At 38.2% G+C, this 11,480-nt stretch overlaps 1 protein-coding gene across 4 annotated transcripts in view; it reads right to left on the bottom strand.

Annotated features, from left to right (window-relative positions):
• Nucleotides 1-11,480, bottom strand: part of cdc42bpab (CDC42 binding protein kinase alpha (DMPK-like) b) — a 254,069-nt gene that overhangs the window by 70,504 nt on the left and 172,085 nt on the right. For all 4 annotated transcript variants that reach the window (XM_061886127.1, XM_061886128.1, XM_061886130.1 and 1 more), the window contains exons 9-11: nucleotides 9,817-9,926; nucleotides 9,678-9,757; nucleotides 884-1,062 (exon numbers count right to left, since the gene is read on the bottom strand). In XM_061886127.1, coding sequence (XP_061742111.1) covers nucleotides 884-1,062; nucleotides 9,678-9,757; nucleotides 9,817-9,926 — 369 coding nt within the window. The remainder of the gene's footprint in view (nucleotides 1-883; nucleotides 1,063-9,677; nucleotides 9,758-9,816; nucleotides 9,927-11,480) is intronic.

The raw sequence follows: 11,480 nt of genomic DNA, 5'->3' as shown, positions 1-11,480 counted from the left end.
CGTTTGGATGAAGAATCAATCACAATCCTCATGAAAGAAAAAAAAAGAAGTTGCCGCAACTAGCGTATTTTTCGCCGTCTCGGGGGATGTGAAGGCAGACCAGCCTGTCGGTCCATGGCCACATTTGTCTACTAGCAGGTGAGAGATGCATGAATTATAATCTAAAATTTACTTTTTGCAAGTTTGATACCAAGCAGAAGCAGCCGCCAGCTCCGTGTGTCAATAATAGCAGGGTAAGCTAGCATTAGCTCACTGCTATCAATGTGGCGCTAAAATAGTCCGTCTGCGTTTGCGCTTATAACAACAATATCACTCATATTTGGTTCCTTTCCAGGTCACGACATGTAAATGGAGTATTGTTGGCGCTTTCGGGATGTTTTTAGAGAGTATAATGAGAGGATCCTCCATCTGTTGACTCAATTGTCAGATATTGATTTACACTTTAGAATGCATAAACAAGTCAAGCATGTGTGTTCTTGTCTTACATAAGGGTTGTAAATCATAAACAGCACATCTCTTTCACATGTTTGTGTATTTCCAGTGTGACTGATCTAATAACATAGTCAGAGTGCAGAAGTGTTACTACAGTGACGTAGAATCTGCTGAAATTACCGAAGGTATTCGGGGCAGAATATGGAAAATGGCCGACTGCATTTTGTTATGTTTAGACTGTATTTTCATATTCTTTGCTGATCGTGAATACCATTGCATATAGTTAAATGGAAACAATGAAACTCAAATAAGCAACAAATGTCAACTTGTTTTTACTTTCTACTGAAGCTTTAGAGACAAAATGGGATAATTTTCACCTTGACTTCTTGCCAGTGCTTGAGGTCCAAACATGTCATCAAAGCAGCATTTTTGCTTCTTTTCCGTGCCTCACCTTGAACTTTGCGGCTCAGCTCCACTTTCTCCTGTTCGAGGCGCTGGATCCTCCTCTCGTAGGCCTCTGCTGCCAGGCTGTTGTCCAAGCCGCGCTGTACCTCCACGTCCACTTTGTCCTGCCCGGCCTTGCTGGCTTCGCCGGACAGTTGTCGCAGGCAACCCCGGTCAGATATGGTGCTGAGGGGGGAACCAAGTGAGTGGAGGTTCATTTGTGTCTTTAATGCCAACACTCTTTCCTGACACCCCATTTTTGGAACTGAATTTTGTCAACTGAATCTAATTATCATTTGATTATTTAAAGCAAAATGTGATTAATCTAGATTAAATGTTTTGTCTGACAGCCCTATTTTTATTCATATTTCATTAAAAAATATATATATTTTGACGCCGTTTGAATTGTTACTTGCAGATAAACACTGACATTAATTACTTATATATTATTTACAGATAAACACTGACATGTATTATTTATAATTATCATTTACAGATAAATACTGACATTATTTATGAATTATTTACAAATAAACACTGACATTTAAAAAAAATATACAATTAAATATATAGTTATTTACAGATATACACTGACATCTATATGTATATAATGTTATTTACAGGTAAGCACTGACATTATTTATAAATTGTTATTTACAGATAAAAACTGACATTTATATTTACATATTGGTATTTACAGGTAAACACTGACATCTTTTAGTGATATATTATTTACAGAAAAACACTGACATTTATAATTTATATATTGTTATTTACAGATAAACACTGACAAGTACAATTGATATACTGTTATTTGCAGATAAACACTGACATTTATACTTATGTATTAGTTTTTACGGATAAACACTGACATATATTATTTACAGTTGAACACTGACATGTATTATTTATAAATTATTATTTAGAGATAAACACTTGCATTTATTATTTATGTATTATTTACAGATAAACACAGACTATTATTTATATATTGTTATTTACAGATAAACACTGATTATTATTGACATATTGTTATTTACAGATAAACACTAACATTTATTATTGACGTATTATTTATAAATAAACACTGACAATATTGATAAATTGTTATTTACAGATAACAACTGACATGTATTATTTATATATTGTTATTTAAAGATAAACACATTATTTATCAATTGTTATTTACAGATAAACACTGACATTTATATTTATATATTGTTATCAAAAGAAAAACACTGACATGTATTATTGATATAGTGTTAATTGCAGATAAACACTGACATTTATTATTGGTATATTGTTGTTTACCACTGACATTTTTTATTGATATATTGTTATTTACGGATAAACACTGACATTTATAATTTATATGTTGTTATTTACAGATACACACTGATTGTATTTGACATAATGTTATTTACAGATAAACACTATCATGTATTATTGATATATTATTATTTACAGATAAACACTTGATATTTATTATTGATATATTGTTATTTACGGATAAACACTGACATTTATTATTTATATATTGTTATTAAGAGATATTACTGATTATTATTGACATATTGTTATTTACAGATAAACTAACATGTATTATTGATATTTTATTATTTACAGATGAACACTGATATGTATTATTTACATATTGTTATTTACAGATAATTACTGATTATTATCGACATATTATTATTTACAGATATACACTAACATGTATTATAGACATATTGTTATTTACAGATAAACACTAACATGTATTATTGATATATTGTTATTTACAGATAAACACTGACATTTATTGTTGATATATTGTTATTTACAGATAAACACTGACATGTGTTATTGATATATTTTTATTTACAAACGGCGACACTGAACAACGTTAGGATAGTCGAAGGAGCACGTGAGCGAGTGATGGGGAGAAGAGGAAGAAAAAAAAGACTGGAAGAGACCATTATCGCTGAGCCTTGACGAGATAAGGTGGCTTTGTCACTTTCCCACGGGTAGCACTTGACAAGTTTATTTGCCAGACTCGTATTTTTCCAAAATACCAGAGCCAGTGTTGGGACTAACGCCTGTAACGCCTTTATTTTCGGCGGTAACTAGTAGTTAAAAGGGGAACATTATCACCAGACCTATGTAAGACCTTCGATGTTGCAGAAAAAGACCATATGTTTTTTTAACCGATTTCCGAACTCTAAAAGGGTGAATTTCAATCAATCAATCAATGTTTACTTATATAGCCCTAAATCACTAGTGTCTCAAAGGGCTGCAATTTGGCGATTTAAACGCCTTTCAATTGTTCGCCTGTCGGAGCAATGACCTTTCCCCGTGACGTCACATCGTGATGCGACCCGCCATTTTCTCAAACACATTACACACACCAAGTCAAATCAGCTCTGTTACTTTCCCTTTTTTCGACTGTGTGTTGTCGGAGGGTGTAACAACACGAACTGAGACGGATTCAAGTTGCAACAGTGGTCAAAAGATGCGAAAGTCCCTCGTTTGTTCTGCAAACTGTACCGACGACAGCTATGCTACGACAGAGATGGCAAAAATGTGTGGATATCCTGCGACACTCAAAGCACATGCATTTCCAACGATAAAGTCAACGAAATCACAAGGGTGAGTTTTGTTGATGTTATTGACTTATGTGGAGTGTGCTAATCAGACACATTTGGTCACGGCATTACTGCAAGCTAATCGATGCTAACATGCTATTTAGGCTAGCTGTACATACATCTTGCATCATTATGCCTTATTTGTAGCTATATTTGCATCCAGCCTTTCCCTCCACCCACATTCAATGCCAAACAAACACATACCAATCGCTGGTTAGAAGGCGATCGCCAAATTCGTCTGCGCTTCCTCCCGTGCCGCTGTCTGTCGCGATATGGCTCAAAAGCTTCAGTTTCTTCTTCAATTTTGTTTTGGCTACCTGCCTCCACACTCCAACCATCCGTTTCAATACATGCGTAATCTGTTGAATCGCTTACGGCGCTGAAATCCGAGTCTGAATCCGAGCTAATATCGCTATACCTTCCTGTGCTATCCGCCATGTTTGTTTCTGTGTGGTCCCGCTGTGACGTCACAGGATAATGGACGGGTGGATATATCGACCGTTAAACCAGGCACTTTGAAGCCGTTTTTCGGGATATTGCGTGATGGTTAAAATTTTGAGAAAAACTTCAAAAAAATAAAATGAGCCACTGGGAACTGATTTTTATTTGTTTTAATCCCTCAGAAATTGTGATAATATTCCCCTTTAACGCGTTATTTTTTATATTCAGTAACTCAGTTACCGTTACTACATGATGCGTTACTGTGTTATTTTAAGATATTTTTTTATGTAGTATAGGCTAAAAAGTGAGAAGGTCTGAGTGTGTTTTATTGGAGCGCTGGTTCTTCTTGTCTTACAACCCGGAGAAGAGAGAGGCGCGCTGTGTGTTGGTGTGGGGTGGGGAGGGGGGTTTTGTGTCTGTGTTTACTAACAAGACATCATCACGGAGCAGAAGTCGAGTTTCTTAACATGGAGATATTGTCACTACTTTTCTTTTGTCGAGCTCAAAGAAAACAACATTTAATTCAATGTAAGTTGTGTCTTGGGTCAAAGATCCTGTCTACTTCCAAAAACAGCAATTCAAATCTGCTGAAACAGCTGCAAAAGCAACATGCTTCACCTCCACCTCCAACAGCGGCTGGATATTAAAGGAGAGACTGCTAGCCAGGACAACATTGATAGAGCCATTGCAGCATATGTGCAAGAAGACACGCAAGCTATTTCTACAGTGGAGTCACCTGCTTTCAGGCAGCTGGACACAGTGGACAGTGAGTACAAAAACATGGAAAGCCAGCTAAAGAAAACACTCAAAATCTGCCTCTGCTCATCATTCAGCACTGAAGGTACACACTCTGTCAATTCTCTTATGTACTCTTTCATTCTAGACTTCTACAGTGTGTGATTATCACATCACTATAAATGTATAGACCAGGCCTGGGCAATTATTTTATTCGGCGGGCCAGATTTAAATAATAAATTGTATCTGGGGGCCGGTACATCTATTTTTCGGAACACAAATACAAAACCTCACAATAATGATTGAAAACAAAAAACGTTATGACAGACCGCCTTAAAAACGGAACGGAATTTGACATTTTTTTTACTGAATGAAACACCCAGAATGTACCGTATTTTTCGGATTATAAGTCGCTCCGTAGTACAGTTGTGATCAAAATTATTCAACCCCCACACAATTTTGGTGTTTTAGCAAGTTGGACATTTATTCCGTATTTTGTTTATAGTCATATCAAATAAAGTTGTGTCAAATAGACAAATGCAACTTAAATTGTAACACTTATTTTACAAAATACCAAAAAAGGACATTTTTCTCAATATCTCATTGACAAAATTATTCAACCCCTTGAAGATCATAACTCTTAAGAACAGAATTTGAATAAGGTGTTTTCAATCAGGTGTTGAAAACACCTGTAGATGTGATTAGAACCATAACGAGCAACAATTAAACTGATTGAAAAAGACTGTGACGCTCAGCTTCTTGTGATGATCAATGGTGTATTTGCAACATGGTGAAGTCCAGGGAGTGGTCAAAGAAGTCAAGAGAGGAGGTAATTTCTCTTCATAAGAAAGGATATGGATATAAGAAAATAGCAAAGACATTACACATTCCAAGAGACACAGTTGGGAGCATAATTTGCAAGTTTAAAGCTAAAGGCACAGTGGAAACACCACATGGGCATGGTAGAAAGAGGATGCTGTGAAGCGTACAGTGGTGAAAACCCCCAGTGAACAGCTGAGGAACTACAACAGGACATTGCAGAGGGGGGAATGCAGGTTTCGTTCCAGACAATAAGGCGCTCACTACGAGATGAAGGCCTCCATGCCAGAACTCCCAGGCGCACCCCACTTCTGACTACCAGGCACAAGAACAATAGACTCCAGTATGCCAAAAACCATCTGGACAAACCCCAAAGGTTTTGGGAAACTGTTCTATGGATTGATGAGACAAAACTGGAACTCTTTGGGCCTATGAATCAACGTTATGTCTGGAGGAGAAAAAATGAAGCTTACAAAGAGAAGAACACCTTGCCTACTGTTAAGCATGGTGGGGGGTCAATCATGCTCTGGGGCTGTTTCTCTGCCTCAGGTACCGGGAATCTCCAGCGCGTTCAAGGCATTATGAATTCTATTTCCTACCAGGATATATTAGCTGCAAATGTCATGAAGTCAGTGACGAAGCTGAGGCTTGGGAGACGTTGGACCTTCCAACAGGACAACGATCCCAAGCATACCTCCAAATCAACATCAGAGTGGTTGCAGAAGAAGGGCTGGAAGACTCTAGAGTGGCCTTCACAGTCGCCAGACCTAAATCCTATAGAAAACCTGTGGTGGGACTTGAAGAAGGCAGTTGCAGCACGCAAGCCCAAGAATATGAATGAACTGGAGGCCTTTGCTCAAGCGGAATGGGCTAAAATACCTGTAGATGGTTGCAAGAAGCTTATGTATCACGTTTGAAGGATGTCATTACTGCCAAAGGGTGTTCTACTAAGTACTAAAGATTCATGTAACTAGGGGGTTGAATCATTTTGTCAATGAGATATTAAGAAAAATTTCCTTTTTTGGTATTTTGTTAAATACAGTGTTACAATTTAAGCTGCATTTGTCTATTTGACACATCTTTATTTGATATGACTATAAACAAAATACGGAATAAATGTCCAACTTGCTAAAACACCAAAATTGTGTGGGGGTTGAATAATTTTGATCACAACTGTATACATCGCACCATCCGAAAATGCATAATAAAGAAGGAAAAAAACATATATACGTCGCACTGGAGTATAAGTCGCATTTTAGGGGGGAATTTATTTGATAAAATCCAACACTAAGAATAGACATTTGAAAGGCAATTTAAAATAGATAAAGAATAGTGAACAACAGGCTGAATAAGTGTAAGTTATATGAGGCATAAATAACCAACTGAGAAGGTGCCTGGTATGTTAACGTAACATGTTATGGTAAGAGTCATTCAAATAACTATAACATATAGAACATGCTATACGTTTACCAAACAATTTGTCATTCGTAATCGATAAATCACATGAAATCTTCCTTCTCGATGTCGCTTCTAATCAACTCTGCCAACTCCAAAGGTATGCACCGCTTCCTCTTGTCGTTTTCTGCTGAATATATCACTACGTCCAGCTTGTAATCTGCAGTACATGATTTCTTTTTCGGTGCCATTTTTGTTCAGCCCTACTCAGTTTTTATAAGTTACCTCCAACGATGAAATTATCCATTTTAATAGCTACGGCAGTAGCATATAGCAGTTAGCATTCCATGACCCACAATGCACTTCTGCTATGACCCTACCGCGTCAAATTCTTATTGGTTGACGTGTGTGTGACGATTGCTGACATGTGTGTGACGATTGCTGACATTTTCTGCGTCTCTTCCGCGAATGAGATAAATAATATTATTTGATATTTTACGGTCATGTGTTAATAATTTCAAACACAAGTCGCTCCGGAGTATATGTTGCACTATGAAAAACTATGAAAAAAACTGCGACTTATAGTCCGAAAAATACAGTACGTGAAAATAAAGAATGTGGGATTTACAATATTACCTATGAAGGATAAAACACTGAATATTGAACATAATTTACAATCAACCGAAACACAACCAAAATGCAACAAACAGTGAAATATGAACGCGAAGGGTAAAAAACAAAAAACACCTACAATCTGAGATATCTCAAAGTGACCAAAGTAACTAATTAGATAACCATAGTAACTAATTAGATGACCATAGTAACTAATTAGATGACCATACTAACTAGTATATCATACAGATTCCAAGCTTTGAAAGACTTAGTATAGTTGAAGACGTACGGTCATTAGAAAACATGACTGCACATCATAATGGCAGCTACACTTTCCATATTAAAGATCAAAAACAATTATTTAGGAATGTCCAGCGGGCCAGATTGAAAAGCTCAACGGGCCGCATGTAGCCCCCGGGCCTTAATTTGCCCAGGTCTGGTATAGACTATAAAGTTCAAAAACATAAAGAAAGATCTTAGGGGGCCAGGCCACTCTTTCCTTTTCTCTAAACTAAAACTGGGGAAATGCGTAGAGCTGGGGCGCTCACACTTTTTCTGCAGGTGAGCTACTTTTCAATTGACCAAGTCGAGGAGATCTACCTCATTCCTATTTATAATTTATATCTATTTATTTATGAAAGAGACATTTTTGTTAACAAGTTAATGGTGTTTAATGATAATACAAGCATGTTTAACACACATAGATTCCTTTCTTTCATGAAGACAAAAATATAAGTTGGTGTATTTGATTCTGATGACTTGCATTGATTGGAATTAGACAGTGGTGCTGATAACGTCCGCATTTTCAAATGGAGGAAAAACAATGTCCTCCTTTCTGTCCAATACCACATGAAAGTGGTTGGATTTGGCATCTCATTTGTCCAACTTGCATACTCGTTTTTAAACACTTTGTTATGAGAGTAGCATATGGGTGTGGCCCTTTAATGTCTGGCAGCAGGTGAGTGACGTCAGTGAGTGTGCGGGTGGGCAAGCAAGTGAGAAAGCGGTCGCTGAGGGCGGGGGAGAAATACATTGGCATCAAACTCCGTAGCTTGCTAGCTTGTGCACGCTAGCTTTCTGAGACTCTTATTTTGTTAGCACAGGCAGGATGAAACAGGTCTTTTATGGTGAAGACAGGAACTTAGAGTTTTGACAGTAGGTACGGAGTCTCTAGAAATAAAATGTGTTTCTCTGCGTCCGCCCTGTTAGTGATTTTTTTCTTAAATATGAGCTCACAGCAGCCAGCGTCATCTCACAAGATCCTCGGGTGCCGAGAATGTCAAACAACTGACGAAAGTGAAGTCTTGGTTTGATTGATGATTGCTCATTTTTATGTATATTTTTTAATGCCTGGCTTGAGATCGACTGACACACCCTCCGAGATCGACGTAATGCCCACCCCTGGCGTAGAGTGTTCTAGGCAACAGTCCAGTGCTGATCTCCTGAAGACATGATTTTATTTCACAATTCCTTGAGAGAAAAAAACGCCTGGTTAGGCATGTGTACAGCAGTATGTGCGGTATATAGTGACATGACTTATAATCATTTCATGTCATGCGTGCTTTCCTTGGGTGAAGGCAGGTTTACAGCTATGTTGTGACATGTTGTTATCATGTGGTTTGTTACTTATGTATATTATGTTGAAGCTATTTAAAATAGTTTTCTCAATTTGTTCTGGCCCGAAATAAATTGGCCCTTTGAAACATATCTTTGTGTTTTGAATGTAGACCACATTGCTTAGCAGAGTTGAGTGATGCAAATGCATGTCAAGCTGATCAACAGATTGAATTATTCTCCAGTGCAATAACAGTACTGAAATGAAGGCTAAAAGGGCATCAATGGGAGCCTTAAAAAACAAAGAAAAACTAAGTAACTAAATAGTTACTTTGCACAGTAACGCGTTACTTTTTGGTGTAAATAACTGAGTTAGTAATATAGTTACTTTTGAAATAAAGTATCTAGTAACTGTAACTAGTTATTGGTTTTCAGTAACTAACCCAACACTGACTCAGGAGGAAATTGGTTAAATGTGAGACAACCCCTCTTTTTACAACATTTGGGCTTTCAAGAGTAGCTGGGCTGACGGCAGAAAGCTTAAGTATGTAGGTACGCTGGTGGTTGAGGTTATTCAAGACCCAGACAGGGTGTAGAAAAAGATGTGTTTTGACTTACCATTTACTGGTGTAGGTGAAGCCAACAAAGGGGAAGTGGTGGCCAGAAAAGGCGGTGTGAGAAGGTGGGGGCATGGTCTCCTGAGAATATGGAACGACATTTAATGTGGTCTACAAGCCACAAAATCTGACACACGTACCGAGTTCTTGAGACTGTCGTCGTCCACGTCGAAGTTGGACGTGTCTGTGGGACTGCTGACCTCGGGGATGTAGGGGGCCTCACACAAGCGGATGTTGTCCCAGTCGATGCCTGAACATGAAAGAGTTGAAACAAACCAAATACCTCATTTTGGTTTTCACGAAAAACTTTGATTTCTGATTTGCAGCAGGCACAGATTTATTTAGGTGAAGCTACCTCCTGGTGTCAAATTTAGATTTCAGCGGCGTAGGCAGGGGTGTCAAACTATTTTATACTTAGGGCCACATCTCAATTCAATATTCATAGATGCGGGGGGCCATTTGGGATGATGTGGTGGGAAACATTAAATGACATGACGGACCACCTTAAATGACGTGGTAGACTACAATGGATGACGTGACAGGCCACAATAAATGATGTGGAGGGCAAAATTGAATGACAAGGCGGGTCACAATATTGAGGTAACGGACCACATTGAATGACGTGACGAGCCACATTGAACGAGATGGCGGGCCACTTTTAATGAAATGGCGGGTCACAACAAATGATGTGGCACACCACGATAAATTACGTGGCAGGCCACTATAATGAGGTAGAGGACCATGTTGAATGACATGGCGGGCCACGTAAAATGACGTGACGAGCCACATTTATTGAGGTGGCGGGCCACATTTAAATGACGTGACGGAGCACTTTTAAATGTACTGGCAGACCATGTCGAATTACATGGCGGGCCACAATAATGGCAAAAGGGGCCACATTTAAAAGACGTGACGGCGCACTTTTAAATGATGTGTCAGACCATGTCGGGCCACAATAATGGCAAAATGTACCACAATAATGAGGTAACGAACCACGTTGAATTACATGGCGAACCACAATAATGAAGTGACGGACCACGTTGAATTACAAACCCCGTTTCCATAAGAGTTGGGAAATAGTGTCAGATGTAAATATAAACGGAATACAATGATTTGCAAATCATTTTTTAACCCATATTCAGTTGAATATGCTACAAAGACAACATATTTGATGTTCAAAATGATAAACTTTTTTTGTTGTTGCAAATAATCAATAACTTTAGAATTTTATGCCAGCAACCTGTGACAAAAATGTTGGGAAAGGTGGCCATAAATACTGATAAAGTTGAGGAATGCTCATCAAAAACTTATTTGAAACATCCTAAAGGTGTGCAGGCTGATTGGGAACAGGTGCGTGCCATGGTTGGCTACAAAAGCAGCTTCCATGAAATGCTGAGTAATTCACAAACAAGGATGGGGTGAGGGTCACCAATTTGGAAGCAAATTGTCGAACAGTTTTAAAACAACATTTCTCAACGAAGTTTTGCAAGGAATTTAGGGATTTTACCATCTACGGTCCGTAAAATCATCAAAAGGTTCAGAGAATCCAGGAGAAATCACTGTACGTAAGCGATATTACGAAACTTTGATCCCTCAGGCGGTACTGCATCAAAAACCGACAGTGTGTAAAGGATATCACCACATGGTCTCAGGAACACTTCATAAAACCACTGTCAGTAACTACAGTTGGTCGCTTCATCTGTAAGTGCAAGTTAAAACTCTACTATGCAAAGCCAAACTCATTTATCAACAATATCCTGAAACGCCGCCGGATTCGCTGGGCCCAAGCTCATCTAAGATGGAC

The sequence above is a fragment of the Nerophis ophidion genome, linkage group LG24 (assembly GCF_033978795.1).
Source record: "Nerophis ophidion isolate RoL-2023_Sa linkage group LG24, RoL_Noph_v1.0, whole genome shotgun sequence".
In the NCBI taxonomy this organism is placed as follows: Eukaryota; Metazoa; Chordata; class Actinopteri; order Syngnathiformes; family Syngnathidae; genus Nerophis; species Nerophis ophidion.
Note: the sequence above shows the minus strand (reverse complement) of the source record. Positions and strands in the feature narration are given on the sequence as shown.